Below are 17,129 nucleotides of genomic sequence, written 5' to 3' on the forward strand. Positions count from 1 at the left end.
CACCACACCCAGCTAATTCTTATATTTTTAGTAGAGACGGGGTTTCACCATGTTGCCCAGGCTGGTCTTGAACTCCTGATTTCAGGTGATTCACCCTCCTCAGCCTCCTAAAGTGCTGGGATTACAGGCATGAGCCACTGCGTCCAGCCTGGGCCACCTCCTTAACTTCCAGAGAGAATGCCTGGCACTGTTGAAAGAGCCACAAATTCTCACGCACACCTACGCTCCAAAGCAGAGGTCAGAAAGCCTTTTCTGTGAAAGACCAGATAGTAAACAGTTTTGGCTTTGTAGGTCATATGGCCTCTGTCACAACTAGCTGGAAAATGGCCGTAGGCAACATGTAAGTGAATAAGCGTGGCCATGTTCCAATAAAACTTTATTTACAGAAACAGGTGGTGAGCTCGATTTAGCTGTCTATTGATCTGTGTTGTCTTAAGACAACCCAATATACAAAAATCCAACCAGATAAAGGAGAGTGTGTTTAAGACAATTATTCTGTTTTGGAAAGCATAAACTCTGTGATCTCATTAAAGTCATAATGGTTTCAGTCTCCTAGAAAAGTATTTTGATTTTTAAAAAAGAAATTAATTTAAACAGATTTTCAGAATACTTCAAAATTGGGTATCTAGGTCTTTGCCAGCATTTTTGTGATTTTTTTTGTTTGTTTTTTTGCTTCAGTGTCCTTCAAACTATGTGACGACTCTTTTCAATAATGGCATCCTTTTTCCTGTTACTGTAATATTTTGAAGAATTATTTCCTATGTTAACTGAACTAGGCTCTAGCGTGACTGGACGGCATACACTCGGGGGCTGCTAAATGTGAGGGTTTTGACTGCGATAATGTCTGCCGGTGTTTTTTTGTGGAAGGAAAATAGAAAGCTTAAATGGATAAATGTAGCTCTGAATGCTCTTTCTTGCTTAGAAGACCCAAACTAAGATATGTAAACAACTGCGACAAAGTATTTGAAGCCTATAAAAAGAATCCTTTTCTAAGTGTGTATCCTACAGTCTTTTACTAGTATAATCTAATTTGGAGATGTTTTCTTTGCACCAGGTAGAAATACTTTAATGTTAATTGACATGAGGTTATTCTTAAATTGAAACAAATATTAACCTGAAGGCACCTAGGATATAAAGATGGAGGAAGCAGAATAATAATTATGTTCACAAATTCACTCTAATCTCAAGCAACCTATGATTTTCTCTTTCAAATGGCATGAAAGAGCAGCACAAAATTCACAGCTTTGATCTTTTTCTGCTCAACAGAAGAAGTACCGTCAGCATCCAGATGCTTTGAAGTTTACCAGTATTAAAGACACTCCGGAGATGGTCCAGGCCAGAATTAGTTATACCCAAGCAGTGGATGTAAGTGATAATGTATATACATTATGACTCTAAGAGTGGGCTCTTCTTTCAACACTGCGATTGAAGCGGAGGGGTTCTTGGGTTTTCTCCTTCTGTTGTCCTAAGGATGAAGGCGCTCCCTGTCCTTTGCAGAGGCTCCCTTAGTGGGGGTGCTTCCTCATTAGGATGCAAATGGGGGTGTTACTGCACTTAGAATGCCAAGTGGGGCTCCACCACCCCACTGCCCCAAGATGCTCGCCCTCCTTCCCATTTGCATGTCTCACCAATTTATTCGTGGTGAGGCCGTTTTCCCTTCTCCTTTGCTCTGAAAGTGTTGTTTTCAGAACTGGGTGAAATTCTTGGTAATTGGAATCCTGACGCTGTGCTTAGAGCTCTTTAGGACCCAAGGCCAGCAATTGTTGCTCTATGAATTTCCCAGAGACTTTGAACATGATTTGGGTCTGATTTATATACATTAGACTAACTTTCAAGCCATTTCCCCATACTCCTTTAGGATGTGAAACCAAGATTTGACCCTTTTCCCTCTGTGGGAAAGGTTGGCTGGGGTGCAGGGTTGCAGGGTCGGCTGGAGACTAAAGTGAACGATGAGGTCCTGAAAAAAATCACTTTATGATGTAGATTAACCCTGTTTGGCTGATTCTACTAAGAGAAACCCATGGATCTTTGTGCAGGGCAAATCTGGCTTTTAAATACCTTTAAACCATTCAACTTTCCATGAGGAAAATTTACAAACCTTGAGGGTATAGGTTTCAAAATTCTCTTCCTTGTTTCCCAATTGAGCAAATGATTCTGGCTCCGCTTTATTTGACAGGCATTCTGAAACAGCCTGAGTGCCTGTCAGAATCTGGGATGGGATGATTTACAAGCTTATGGATTTAGGAATTTATAACTTCTTCATAATCAGCCCATCAGAATCAAACTGATTTCTGAGAAACACAGATGGTCAAACAAGAACTTCTGTATGAAGAAAAACAATACTTGTTTCTTCCTTACCCTAGCCAACTCTAGGGGGCACTGCTGTGATACGTAGAAACTTGGACACATCTGATAAGATTTGGGATGGAAAAGCCCTGTTTGGAAACTTTCTCTGGTGGCCGATGCCAACTGCGTGTGTCATTATTAACTACCAGGACATCCGAAGCTTGGGTCAGAGCTCTGGGAGAACGGAGTCCCAGACCCACCCAGGAGTCATGTCTTAGGGGAAGAATATTTGAGATGGAGGATCGGAGGAGGATTGAGATAGGGAGGAGAAAACCTCACCTGTACAAGAGCCATCTTCTTTCTCACCTTCTGTATCTTGATGCCCTCTCATAGCTGATAGTTAATCACCAAATTATTACTAGGTGTTAAGTAAACCTCGTTTTCTCATTTGACACCCATCTTAGCAGTTTACTGTGAGTGGGGCATTCACTGAGGGGAATGCTTCAGCTTGTCATGTTCTGAGCTAGGAAGCAGAGCTTGGAAATGACACGCATGCCACCATGCTAACTGTAAAATCTGGGTGGAGGCAGGGTGCCCGAGATCGTGTCTTTATGGGGAGGTGGCAGCTACTGCAGCTTGGTCTCTTGGAGCGTCACCTGGCTTGTGGCTGCGTGGAATGGGCTCTAGGTTTCATGCAAAACCTCCCTCCATCCACAGAGATTATACAGGGAACAAGGAGAAAACATAAAGCATCATTACACGCCAACTGCTGACCTCCCTGAAGTCCTGCTGGCCAAGTTGAATGCCATGAATATCAGTGAGGTGAGTCTGACCCAAGAGGCACGCGTTTTAACGACAGGAGAGCAGGGCTAGTCATGGGCAGGCACACAATGCCCTGTGCTCAGAAGCCCCTGAGCTAGTTTCATGTTCTGCCATCACCACCTTGAAATATGTGACATTTTTGAACAAGGGACTCCACATTTTCATCTGCATTGGGCCCTGCACACTACATAGCTGGTCCTGCAGAAGAGTCCCGCTCATTTGAAAGAATGATCTGGGAAAATTCTCTGCCTAGTTCAAAGAGCATTGGTTTGGAGGAGCTGGAAAGTGGGAACATCAGAATATAGCTGAGTATATCCAGTGGCTATACCAAGGGAAGACCTGGGGCTTAACTCCTCCTCTCCAAAATCTGTCAGCTCCCCTGCCCACCATTTCTGTTCTTTGATAGAGACGTCTGACTTTTCTTTATCTGACATAAAGCACTATGCATATGCAATCTTGTGCCTCCTTCTTCCAATCAAATTGCTGCTTAGAAAAATCTGTGTCTGTTTGACTCTAAAGCCTTTGCTTCCCCTCCCCTCTATGCCTCAACCTGTCCCCGCTCAACCGCATCCCCTGCCCACCTCCAATGGTGGGCACAAGGCAGGATCCAACTCATGTGGGTTTAGCTAAGCCACCATGATCTCTAATTCCAACTGGCCAGGGAGGGAGGGGACCCACCACCAACCAGATTCCCAGTTTGGTAAGGCAGAGTTTAGGAAACCACCAGGTCGCTTAAAGGTATTTCCCTGTGCACATCTTCCCGACAGACGCGTTATAAGGAATCCTGGAGCAAACTTCGAGAGGGTGGCTATAAACTGAGGTTGGATGCCCTTCCATTCCAAGCAGCAAAGGCTTCTGGTGAAATCATAAGTGATGTAAGCATTCACCCCATTCCTGTGACAATGTTCAACACTAACCGGTTTTCACTCCTTTTGCCCCTAACCCTTGCCTTCTTTTGCCTGTAGATAATTCCCTGTCCTCCCTGAACTGACTGTGTCAGGGCAATCAGGGAATGACCAATGAGAAAGAACATATCTTGCAACAAAAAATTCCCCAGCCTGGGATACAAAGCCAAATGCTGGACTGTAAACATAGACCCTGGGCAGATGAAATGCACCCTTCACCAAGGTGTTCATAAAGAGAGTCCACGTGAAGAGATGGCTAACAATGCACCCACCTTCCTCCAGCGCGGGGCCGCCCACGTGCTAATGCGTCCTGCCATTTCACAGCCGAGCCCTTTAGTCATTGGGAGTCTTGCATATGAAAGAATAGCCCTTTTGACGACTCCCGCGCATTTTCTTTTAACTCACCCAGTCACTGTCAAAAGAACAAAACATTTCACCCAATGCCCACCTCTTCCATTCTGTGTCCCTTATCCCTGAGCTGTTCCTCTCTCCCGCTCTCTTTCCCTTTAGTACAAATACAAAGAGGCATTTGAGAAAATGAAAGGACAGATGCTTGGTTCCCGGAGCTTGGAAGATGATATCAGCCTTGCACATTCAGTGTATGCGACCTCACTGCAGAGTGATGTAAGTGGGGGGAGAGGCATCAGGGCTGTGGGCCCCCCACCTGACAGTGCTCACTGCACAGCAACCTAACCTCATTTGTCCTTCTGGATGTGGGTATTGGTTCTGTTACTAACTTGCTATGTGACATTGTTAGATCACTTGTCCCTCCAGGCTACAGCTTCCTCCTCTGTAAAAATGAGGTGCCGGACTGGTTGACCCCTTAGTTCCCTTCTGGGCTGGGCATTCTATGATTTTGACCAGTGGTCACTGGCCACTCGTCTGGATTTGACCCTGGGCTGGGTTTGGCCTCCAGGGGTGTTTCATTTGGTCTGCAGAGTGGATTAATTGCAAATTTTAAAAAATGGAAAATTTTATATAAAAGTGTTAGGCCTCTGGCCAGAAGCTGGACCTGGATTCCTTAAGGCTACAGTTGGTTGAAGTGGCTTCCTGACCAACAGCTCCATTTAGAAGGGATCCGTGCAGTAGGCCAGGCAGCCACCCTCCTCTTCACTTCCTGCTTTACTCCTTTATGCTACCGACCTGTCCCCTGTAGGCGTCTGAGTTTGCAATGACCCTGTCATTGTGGGTTATGACCCTCTGGAGACTGGCAAATGTGTGGTAGGCGCTGTCTCCTTGCACATATGTGAGTTGGCTAACATTGGTGATGAAATCTGTATCCAGCATGTTACAGAGGGCTAAGTGCTTTTATATACAGTGTCTCAGTTAACTGTCAGACTATCTCTAGGAACTCCATCTTGTTATTCTTCCTTATTTTCTCATAGGGAAGTAGAAACTCTGAGTGATTCAGTCTCTTGTCCAAGGTCAGCTAGATAGGGGCAGAGCCAAGCCGTGGAGCCAGCTCTACCTCTCATGGTCTTTCCACAACTTCACATGTTCTCTGCCATTTTGTATTCTGCCTCAGTTTCCCCATTCATAACTTTTTTTTCCTTTCCATCCTGAGTTGCTGACCTAAGAATATGAGGTTGGATATGAATTGTCCTTGGCATTATGCTAGAGGTGAGGACAGAATGAATGGAAGTGGGGGTAGCAGGTCAGGGAGGGGTGGCCAGAGCAATGAAAGACAATGGAAGGAAAAAGGAGGATGAGGAAGAGATGGTGATTCTGCATCTGATTATTTCCAGAGTGAGTTTCCCAGACCTTTAAACACAGCTCCTCCAAGGACTATAGTGGAACCTATGGTTTGGAATGGGTCTTCCCCTCCCTCTCCCAGAATGTGTGTTGGGTTTTTGGGAACGCCTATCCCTAAGGACTGACTCTCCAAGCATCTCCCCACTGTTCCCGGCTCCCACGTTGATGAGAAAAATCACTGAATGCTTTGAAGAAGCTTTTCCTTAGCTAGTGTGAGAGGAGAATCCCTCATGCCTGAACTTGAGTGGATGATGGGAGAAAATATGGTGGGCAGGGAGCGATGCATCTTCTTGCCTCTGAAAAATAGAAAGATCTAAAATTTGAGCAAGGGAATCACTGACATTATTTACTGTTACTTGAACTTTTGTATGTTCCCCAAATGAGGGAACCGTGGGCTGTCTTCATCCAGATCAATGACCTCCAGGAGCTGGGGGTAGTAAGTGTCAGGGCCTAGAGACAAGTCCTGCTTATTAGGCCAGTCTCTGCAAGAAAGGAGCACTGCCCCTGCCAAGAACTTCCCCTGGGCTTACCTCTGGACAATTGCATTGCAGTTGCCCTCCCTGATGGTCCCGTTGCAAATAGTGGCTTTGAAATAGCCGCTGTTGCTCTGTCTACCCCTCTAGGTGAATTACAAGAAAGGCTTTGAACACTCAAAGGCACAGTTCCATCTGCCGTTGGACATGGCTGCCCTGGTGCATGCCAAGAAGGCTCAGACCCTGGCCAGCGACCAGGACTACAAACATCCACTGCCCCAGTACACTTCCTTGGCAGAAGACCTGAGGCTGAGCTGTGCCAAGAAAGCTCACAAATTGCAGAGCGAGGTAAGGAGACCTGGCCTCTTTCTCGGGGGCCCTTCTTCTCTCAGGCCCTCAAGGCAGTGACCTCCAAGCTCCTGTTGGCTCAGTGAAATCTCTAGAAATGAGAAATCCTAAACCCAAGTCGTATTTTGAAACCCAGTCTGAGAGTTCCTGCACAGCCCTTAAGCACAGTTACGCAAATCTAATCATAACCACCCTTTATTATTTTTTGCTGCACTCTAAGCATTGTTTTATGGATTATCTCACAGTCAGCCCATATCATTAGTTTATCCTTATTTTACAGAGAAATTACAGTGAAATGCAGAGAAGTTAAATATCTTGCCCAAGATCACACAGCTATAGTGAGAAAGGGAGTGCTGGGATTTGAACTTGAGGTTCGAATGACAAAGATGCCCTCCAGGTTCATGGTTGTGCATGTTTAAGACTTGCCAATGATATTGCCTCTGGCCTCAAGTTGCAGGAAGGATTCCTCTTGGTGCTTCATGCATTCCTGTGCCACCCACCTTCTGAGGAGGGCTAAGATCTGTTGGGAGAGGCTACTCAGAACCTGTCAGGACTGATGCACTTCAGGGAGAGGAGAGGGAAATCAGGGCCCTGGAGACCCTCCCTGGGGGCCTTTGAGGAGTCTTTGTACTCCTCTGACATGCATTTCTCACTCCTGATGCCCAATTTCTGAAGCAGACAGGCCCAGGAGGGTCAGGAGGCATTGGAGACTTCCTCACTCCCAAGGAGAGCCAGAATGTTCTCCCCAACCGGCATCCACATCCTGTTCTCTACTTATTCCCCAGTTTGCTAGGTTTCCATGCTATGAAATTTGCAGGTAATGGGCCTGCTTAGGAAAGGAAAACTCCGCACAAAATCTCTTTCCTGGTTTGGCAGTGCCTGCGATCTGAGCGGCACTCAGATCTGGGTGTCTGTCGTCTGTTTGGATTTTACGCCTGTGTACAGCATTTACTGAATGACATAAACTGTCAGGAAACTGAGAGCAGCTGTAGGAACGAGGGAGCTGCCACGCTTATCTCGGGGGCCCGTTTGTCACTTGAGCGGAGCCCTCGCTTGCCCAGCCTCTGGTTGTGATAGCGATTGGAAGGCAGCACGCCCAGGGGGCACCTCACTGGCTGAAGGGGAGTGAATCTGGGGACTCTTTAAACTGTCAGCCCAAATCACTCAGGTACACACACTGGCCCCCACCCACAGGAACTCAGGCAGGCCTTTGCCAGATTCTTTTGGATTTATTTATTAGTTCTTTCTTAACCCATGATTAATTAATGCCATCCGCTGCTGCTGGATTTTGTTTTAGAAGACCTGTTAGACCATTTCCACATTTGCCCCAAGACAACTGACTTTCTAACTACAATCCGCTTCAGTGTTTATTTTTTGATAGCCCACATTAAAATAAAAATCTGTCTTGCTTCCCTGGAACAGCTACACTGAGACAAGTGACAGCAGAATTATTTTCTTCTGACCTACATTGCTTCCCCGCTAGTGAGCATTTACCAAGAAGTGTTTGTGTGTTGGCTGAGTTTAATATATCCGGAGGGACGGGTTCAACCTTGAGTTCTAATTATGACGCTGTCAGATGCTGTGTCCTGAGACCTCTGGTTTTGCTTTGCTTCCTTGTTCAGAGAGCTTGGCTTTTCTGATTCTTTGTATTTATTACTCCTTCTAGAATTTGTACCGGTCGGACCTGAACTTTATGCGAGGCGTTGCCTGTGTCATTCCAGGCACGTTAGAGATTGAAGGGAGGAAGAAAGCATCGGAACTCATCAGTGAGGTAACTGTGGATGCTGGTGTTGAGTGTCCAGGGCATATTTCCACAGCAGGGGACAATCAGTTAGTTTCTTTCTTTTCTTTTCTTTTCTTTCTTTCTTCCTTCCTTCCTTTCTTTCTTTCTTTCTTTCTTTCTTTCTTTCTTTCTTTCTTTCTTTCTTTCTTTCTTTCTTTCTTTCTCTCTCTCTCTTTCCTTCCTTCCTTCCTTCCTTCCTTCCTTCCTTCCTTCCTTCCTTCCTTCCTTCCTTCCTTCCTTCCCTTCCTTCCTTCTCTCTCTCTCTCTCTCTTTCTTTCTTTCTTTCTCTCTCTCTTTCCTTCCTTCCTTCCTTCCTTCCTTCCTTCCTTCCTTCCTTCCTTCCTTCCTTCCTTCCTTCCTTCCCTTCCTTCCTTCTCTCTCTCTCTCTCTCTTTCTCTCTCTCTCTCTCTCTCTTTCTTTCTTTGAGATGGAGTCTCGCTCTGTCACCCAGGCTGGAGTACAGTGGCATGATCTCAGCTCACTGCAACCTCCATCTCCTGGGTTCAAGCGATTCTCCTGCCTCAGCCTCCTGGGTAGGAGTGCTACCTACCCGATTACAGGTGAGTGCCACCATGCCTGGCTAATTTTTATATTTTTAGTAGAGATGGGGTTTCACCATGTTAGCCAGGCTGGTCTCGAACTCCTGACCTCAAGTGATCCGCCCATTGTGGCCTCCCAAAGTTTGGGGATTACAGGCGTAAGCCACTGCGTCCAGCCAATCAGTTTGTTTCTTACCACTAAAGCCAGTTGGATGTTAAACTTTTAGCAGCAGTGACTCACTGCCTAACCACTGGGCTGGCCTTTTTTTCTTTTTTTCTTACTGGATTCTCCCTTCAGACTGCATGCCGTTTAAGACAGCTTTGAGGATATGGAGTCGGTTCCTCTATTAACATACAAGGATTATTCACTGGCCCATGAGATATTCTTTCCCTGTGTCCCTTTGAAGAGTGGCCCTGTGGTACAGTGCAAACAAAGCAGGCTTTGAAGACCAACAGAGAGAGATTGACATTCCAGGCCAGCACTGATTTGCTGTGTGACCTCAAGCCAGTGACCTACCCCTCTCTGAGCCTCCACTTCTTAATTAGTCTAATGGGTATACTCAGACCCCTCTCTTTTAATTTTTGTGAGGATTAGCACTAATGTAAGCACTGTGCTTTTCTGGCAGCTGTATATGTACAAGCTTGAAATGGTGATAATTTCTTGTTAAAAATACAGAAGTCTTAGAATTCTAAGCTTTCTGATTTCCTGGGGAATCTTGCTCACCCCTGGGAGGGTGACTGGACTTTTATTCATGGTAGATGCAGGGACAAGAGGGGATAATGGACGGTACTGGAAGTAAAAGGTGTTCGGCAGTCAGCCTGAGTACTCAGATAAGCTTATATTTTGCCTACTAGGGAAGTTTAGATTTAACCTCATGCTTTGCTTTTCCAGTGAAATCTCTAAAGCAAGTGGTCTCTGTACCTCATGGTGCATCAGAACCAAAAAACCTTAAGAAATGCGGAGACCTGGGCCCCACTGACTAATTTACTGAATCCCAGTCTCTCAGGATGGGGTGTAGGCACACCTATTTTTAAATTTTATTTATTTTTATTTATTTTTTAGTTTGTTTATTTATTTGTTTGTTTGTTTGTTTGTTTGTTTGTTTATTTAAAGACAGTCTTACTCTATCACCCAGGCTGGAGTAAAATGGTGCGATCTCAGCCCACTGAAACCTCCGCCTCCCAGGTTCAAGTAATTCTCATGCCTCAGCCTCCCAAGTAACTGGAATTACAGATGTGCACCACCATGCCCAGCTAACTTTTGTATTTTTTAGTAGAGACAGGGTTTCGCCATGTTGGCCAGGACGGTCTCGAACTCCTGACCTTAGGGGATCCCACCACCTTGGCCTCCTAAAGTGCTGGGATTACAGGCATGAGCCACTACACCCAGCATGTCTGTTTTTTTTTAAGCTGCAGTTTGTGGTATGCCATCAAGGCGGAGGAGCACTGGGTCTCTGTCCAGCAAAGATCTGGAACAAACCACAAATTTAAATAGTCAAGTTCACATTCATGGCAAAGAACTAAATCTCCCTTTCCCATTTAGAAGGGTCTGATTCAGTCCATCCTGTCCTCCCCCTGCTTCCTCATCCCAGTGAGTTTTGCGGTCACAAAGGCAGGTGACAACCTGATTCTGGAGTGATAGACTTGCAACCTTTGCAAAATGAGGCTTTATGGCTAATGCTTAAAGAACTGGTTCTGCTGCTGGTTTTTATCCCTTACGGAGTTGTCTTCTTCCCTTCTTATGTGTGAATTCAGAGTAAATATCGGCAGCATCCCCACTCATTCAAGTACACAGCTGTGACAGACACTCCCAACCTCCTTCATGCGAAGTTCAGCAACCAGATAACGAATGAGGTAAAATCTCCCGATGGCTTTGGAATGGTCTTTTAAAAAACTGCTAGATTGTTAAAAACACATGTGAATGTGTATGGGGTGAGAAAGAGCATGGGTGTTTATGTGGAGGTTTGGAAAGAAAAGAATGTCATTATATGGAGCCTAAACATTTTCCAGAGGAAATGAAAGCCCAGTTGGGAATCTGGGATCGTCTGCAGTCTCACTTTCCAAGTACAATCCCAGACCAGCTACATTAGCATTCCCTGGGAGCATACTGGCAAGGCACAACCTCAGATCTACTGACTCCAAATGGTCATTTGACAGGATCATAAGATGATTCTTTGGCACATGAAGGTCTGAGAAGTACTGGTCTATAATTCATTTGTTCTGTCTAGGCAAATATTGGTTAACCAATTTTACATTGTCAATCTGATGTGGGAGGATTTGTGGTTATCCAAGGACAGTTATATTGTAAGATGTTTGTCAGGCTTCTCAATTCTCTACCTTCTCCTCTTCTCACTCACCATTTACCCAATTTACACTTTCATGTATCCAGCAGAGGGTAGGTGCAAAGGAGGGAATCTCATTCCGTAAAATGATCATTCCAGCCTCATTGATTCTACTTATTCATAGTGGCTCTCTTACAGGTTCAAAATAGGTGAGCTTGGCAGAGAATTACATTTTGAACCACCTTTAGGTTTTAGGATTCTCCTTCTGACTGTATCTTTAGTTTTTAAGATTCTCCTTCTGACTCTAACTTCTAGAAATCAGCTGAGATTTGGTTATTTACACTATTAGTTCCTACTTATTCCAACTGAAAAGTAAGAAATGGCAGCTTGGGATAAGGGATGGAATTCATGATCTTTTAGAGTGGTAGTATCACTTTTAAATTCCTTTTTAATCTTTTCTGCCTACTTTATGAGCTTTGTGCTGTGGGATAACAATGCCTTCTCTCCTGGCCTCTGGCCTTAGCGAACTCGGCAACCATAGACTGATTTCTTTTTCTCTTTTTCTTTTTCTTTTTCTTTTCTTTTCTTTCTTTTTTTTTTTTTTTTTTTTTTTTTGAGACGGAGTTTCGCTCTTTCACCCAGGATGGAGTGCAGTGGTGGTATCTCGGCTTGCTGCAACCTCTGCCTTCAGGGTTCAAGCGATTTTCCTGCCTCAGCCTCCTGAGTAGCTGGGATTACAGGCTCCTGCCACCATGCCTGGCTAATTTTTGTTTGTTTGTTTGTTTGTTTGTTTGAGACAGAGTCTCGCTCTGTCACCCAGGTTGGAGTGCAGTGGCGCGATCTCCGCTCACTGCAACCTCTGCCTCTTGGGTTCAAGCAATTCTCCTGCCTCAGACTCCCAAGCAGCTGGGATTACAGATGCCTGCCACCACGCCAGGCTAATTTTGTATTTTAGTACAGATGGGGTTTCTCCATCTTGGTCAGGCTGGTCTCAAACTCCCGAACTCAGGTGATCCGTCCACCTCGGCCTCCCAAAGTGCTGGGATTACAGGTGTGAGCCACTGCGCCCGGCCCTAAGTTTTGTATTTTTAGTAGAGACGAGGTTTCACCATGTTGGCCAGGCTGGTCTTGAACTCCTGACCTTGTGATCCACCGGCCTCAGCCACCCAAAGTACTGAGATTATAGGCATCAGACACCGTGCCCAGCTCACAGACCCATTTCTTATCACAAGAATGGATGTTTTTGTACAAGATGAGGCCATCCAGGGCAGCATTGGTGTGATTCACCAGCGGAAAGGATCCTGGGGCTTTAGTAAAGGGTATAGGCAAGGGTTTGGAGACGTCCCTTCCACCTCCCTTCTCCTAAATTCCCCAGGTCTTTGTATGACATTTATGTTGTGTCCTCAAGGACAAAGTCTACAATATAAAGAACCTCGGGAGTATTCTTAAATTTATTTTTCTTTCATTGGCCTATTATTCAGCAAAGCACATGCCACTCCTTACATATTCCTTTTACATCACTCGACTTGACTCATGAAAGATTGTCTTTATTGAAATAAACATCTTCCCCAAGACTGGAGATGTATCCATGACACAATGAATGTTTTTTTGCTATCGTGTTTCCTCAACTGCCATTGAGGGACTTCCAGCACTGCAGAAATGCACAGCACTTATCTCTTGCATTATTATTATTATTATTATTATTATTATTATTATTATTATTATTATTTTTGCCCAGCGCCTGTATAAAGCAGCTGGAGAGGATGCAAGACACCAGTATACAATGACCCTGGGTCTGCCCGAGTTCATCCGAGCAAAAACGAATGCAGCCAACCTGAGTGACGTAAGTCGTTTTGTTGCTTAAGTTCAAGCATGCTCCAAAGCCATGTATGTCTGCATCAGTAAAGTGACCCAACACTGACCTTTCTGGCCTTCACAGAAGCTTTTTAAAATGTGTAGCTTAGATGCCCTTGTTAAATATACCTTCTCACAAATGTGAGTCCGTGAGTGTACCCAGGGTGTGTACTAATGAGATTTGCTGCACAAAACAGAAATAGATTCTAGAACACCATGCTATAAATGAAAGGAGTGGCCTTTGCTCGTTGATTCATGTAATTTTTTTAAAAAGATTTATACGTGTTCCCACTTTAGGCAAAATACAAAGAGTCTTGGCATAATCTTCGTGCTCAAGGCTACAAGCTGACAATAGAAGCGCTCCCCTTCCAGGCTGCCCGGGCCTCTGGAGATATAGCCAGTGATGTGAGTTGAATGATATGACCTTCCATCTTACCTAATTTCTGTTAACTTCGTGTAAAACAATGTCTACAGCTGATTTTCCTGAATTAAAGCAAATCTATAACCATGCGAGACAGGATGTCACCTGCAGAATATATTAGTTATGAATGAGATTCTTTGACTGAGGGGGAAAAGAAAGGCTCTGTTAATCAGAAGCTAAATTCAGGCAAAGGTCTCTAGCAGGAAGGATATGATGATTTATTTCTAATTGCAACATCTAGGCTACGATCCCCTTGTAATGCACGAACTGCCTGTCTTCTAACTCCACCCAGATTCAGAACGAGAACTCTCGATAGAAATTGCAGTACAGCCGGAACACGTCTCCCTCTTGGCTCTCTGTAGTTTCACGCATTGGTGTTAGGATTTGATGGCTGTGTTTCAGCCACTCTGTTGATAACATCCATAGCTTTGGGACATGAAGGTGACTTTCTCTTTCCCACAAACAAATCATAGAAAAATGTGGACTTCAAATAAATGGATCCTGTCTTTTGGGTTTAATGTTTTGCCAAGTGCAAATGGATAAAGCACAAGTTTCTCTTTCACCCTTTTTGATAAATTCCTTTTGGCCATAGGACATGTAAGGGGAGTGAAGCCCTTCCTTTGGTTCTGAGGATCTGATTTTAATTAGATAGGAAGAATGGAGCGATGTTTTAATTGTCCATCCCCCAGGGAGGAAGGCACGCTCTCAGGCCAACCCCACTGTGGTTTTTCTTATAATCATCACCTCCTAGTGTAAGAACAAGTGATTTTTCTAGAGTCTGCAATAAAAATGCACAGATAGAATTTGACCGGCCGGCCCTTTCTTGCAGTTTCTCTACAGACATGACTTTGTGAAGGAGCGAGGGAAACTCATAGGGCCCCAGAGTGTAAGTGACGACCCCCGAATCCAGCACTGCCGGCGCATGGGCCAGCTGCAGAGCGAGCTTCAGTACAGGAGGGGGGCGACCAGCAGCCAAGCCCAGTTCCATCTGCCCATGGACATGGTGCACCTGGTCCACGCCAGGAAGGCCCAGGCTCTGGCCAGCAACCACGACTACAGGACACAGTGTCACGAGTTCACAGCACTGCCTGAGGACCTGAAGATGGCCTGGGCCAAGAAAGCCCACGCCCTGCAGAGTGAGGTAGGGGTGGCCTTGTGAAATGCAAACCAGCCCCCGGCCTTTCTCCTTTCACCAAACCTGGGTGTCAATCTCTGCTTCTTCCTTAGTCTTTTGGGCTCTCCTGCCCCTGTCTGCCTTCCCCAAACGACGATTTGCTGGGTCTATGTCATTTAGGTTGGAATCATTTGTTGACTCATTCAACAACTCTTTATGGAGGGCTAGGCACGGTGGCTCATGCCTGTAATCCCAACACTTTGGGAGGCCGAGCCAGGTGGATCATGAGGTCAGGAGTTCGAGACTAGCCTGACCAACATGGTGAAACCCCATCTCTATTAAAAATACAAAAATTAGCCAGGCACGGTGGCATGAGCCTGTAGTCCCAGCTACTTGGGAGGCTGAGGCAGGAGAATCACTTGAACCCAGGAGGCAGAGGTTGCTGTGAGCCGAGATCGTGCCACTGCACCTCAGCCTGGGTGACAGAGCAAGACTTCATCTCAGAAAAAAAAAAAAAAAAAACCTTTATTGAGCACATTCTGTATACTAGCCACCATTCTAAGCCCTAAGAGTGCAGCAGTTAGCAAAAGAGTCGAAAAATTCCTGTGCTCATGAAACTCCTGTTATGCTAGAGGGAGATAGGCCATGGTAAATGCATGAAATATGTAATATGTCAATGGTTATACATGCTATGGAGACATACAGAGCAGGGAAGTGGGGCAGGAGGCATGAGTGTGTGTGTTTGTGTGTGCACACGCGTACGCGTGTGCCATTTAAAATAGGACATTAGGGTAGCTCTCATTGAAAAGCTGATATTTGAGCAAAAGCCTTAAGGAAAAGATAGAAGGGGATAGGGAACTCCGGGCAAACTGAATAGCAAGTTCAAAGGCCAAGGACTTGAGTAGGAGCAGCCTTGGCCTGTTTGAGGCTGAAGTGAAGGAGCAGCCTTGGCCTGTTTGAAGCCAAGTGAGTGGGGATGGAGTCACAGGGTCTGAGCAGGGCCTGGGCTCTGCGGAGCAAGGATGATATGGTAAGACTGTAACCACTGCTGACTCTCACTGACTGCTAGCCTTTGCTTTTAAACTTGCAAAAGCAGTCTGACGTGGGGACAGCTGCTACTCCTGTTTTAGGGATGAGGTCATGTGGGAAGTGCCGAGGGAGAGTGGGCTCCAGAACCCGTTCTTAACCATCGTGCTCTCTTGCGGGGAGCTCAGAGCAGAGAGTCATGTCCTCACAGCACGGGTATAGACCCTGAGGCTACCTGAGCAGGGGCACCAGGCGGGCTGGTAGAGAGTGCTGGCCCCTCCCACATCATGGTGCAAGATTCTGGAGTCAGACTTCTGAGATTCCAACCATAGCTCCCCCACTACTGGCTGGGTGACCTTGGACAAGTTCATGCCTTCTCCAAGCCACAGACATGGTAACGATGGCATGGGACATGACAATAATGACAATGGGACTGCGTTGCAGTGTGGCAGGCACTGCGCCTCACATCCTCTCTCTAGGCCCACAGCATCCCTAGGAAGAATGTGCTCTCATTTTAGAACATAACCAGCCATCTGTGTCGGGGTTTCTCAACGTCTGCACCTTTGACGTTTTTGCAGGTTAATTGTTTGTTTTAGGGGCCTGACCTGTGCATTTCAGGATATTCAGTAACATCCGTGGTCTTTATCCTCTAGGCGCCCATATCACCCCACCCCCCCGGTGTGACAACAAATGCCTCTAAATCTTGCCAAACAAATGTCCCTGAGAGAAGAAGTTATCCCCCATTGAGAATCTGGTTCTCAGTGGAGAACTGGTCTATATGAAACAATTAGCATGACACCTGATCCATAGAAGCATTAGAATAAGTATTAGCTGTTTGAATACGTTCCTTACGCTAAGCCCCTCAATTCTGGTTGCCTTCAGGGCAATGACTACTGCTAGATTAATTGTAGATAGCAATAAGTGGGGTATTCTAAACACATAATCAATTATTATTAATTGCAGTAATGATTTCATGAATTTAATTATCATTGCATTATTAATCACAGTTTGCTGGAACTGAAATATCATGTCATTCGCCATCAAGCAGAGTGTAGAGTAGGGTGCATTCATCTGGGTCCCACATGGGGGATTTAGTTACTAAAGTGCCAGCCCAAGTTCCACTTACAAAGTTCTTCCATTTCCTAAGCAATCCTGAGGGCCCCCAAAACAGCTCATAGCATGACTCTCTGGTGCCCAACAAGGGACCCTCTTGTCAATGGCCTATTTCTTGAGAGAACAGAAGCCTTCTGGGACAGAACAGGCCCCCAAGGAAGGTAAGGAGGCCACCTGGGAGAGGTATGAGAGGTAGAGCTGGAAGTCAGAGGATGTGTGTGGGAAGTCCAGCTGTCACTGTGTGTCCATGAGCAGTCACTGCCCTTTCTAGGCCTCCATCTCTCCATCAGAAAAGCAAAGAGGGGCTGGGTGTGGTGGCTCACACTTGTAATTCCAGCACTTTGGGAGGCCAGGGCAAGTGAATTGCTTGAGTTCAGAAGTTCGAGACCAGCCTGGGCAACGTGATGAAAC

At 45.6% G+C, this 17,129-nt stretch overlaps 1 protein-coding gene across 5 annotated transcripts in view; it reads left to right on the top strand.

The window, feature by feature from the left end:
• Nucleotides 1–17,129, top strand: part of NRA (nebulin related anchoring protein) — a 76,511-nt gene that overhangs the window by 46,110 nt on the left and 13,272 nt on the right. For 4 of the 5 annotated variants that reach the window (XM_011716105.2, XM_011716122.2, XM_011716114.3 and 1 more), the window contains 10 exons: nucleotides 1,267–1,365; nucleotides 3,004–3,108; nucleotides 3,876–3,983; nucleotides 4,524–4,637; nucleotides 6,389–6,586; nucleotides 8,253–8,357; nucleotides 10,664–10,762; nucleotides 12,929–13,033; nucleotides 13,342–13,449; nucleotides 14,295–14,606. In XM_011716105.2, coding sequence (XP_011714407.2) covers nucleotides 1,267–1,365; nucleotides 3,004–3,108; nucleotides 3,876–3,983; nucleotides 4,524–4,637; nucleotides 6,389–6,586; nucleotides 8,253–8,357; nucleotides 10,664–10,762; nucleotides 12,929–13,033; nucleotides 13,342–13,449; nucleotides 14,295–14,606 — 1,353 coding nt within the window. The remainder of the gene's footprint in view (nucleotides 1–1,266; nucleotides 1,366–3,003; nucleotides 3,109–3,875; nucleotides 3,984–4,523; nucleotides 4,638–6,388; nucleotides 6,587–8,252; nucleotides 8,358–10,663; nucleotides 10,763–12,928; nucleotides 13,034–13,341; nucleotides 13,450–14,294; nucleotides 14,607–17,129) is intronic. The other variant, XM_011716142.2, reaches the window with a different exon arrangement.

The sequence above is a fragment of the Macaca nemestrina genome, chromosome 9 (genome assembly GCF_043159975.1).
Source record: "Macaca nemestrina isolate mMacNem1 chromosome 9, mMacNem.hap1, whole genome shotgun sequence".
NCBI classification, from domain to species: Eukaryota; Metazoa; Chordata; class Mammalia; order Primates; family Cercopithecidae; genus Macaca; species Macaca nemestrina.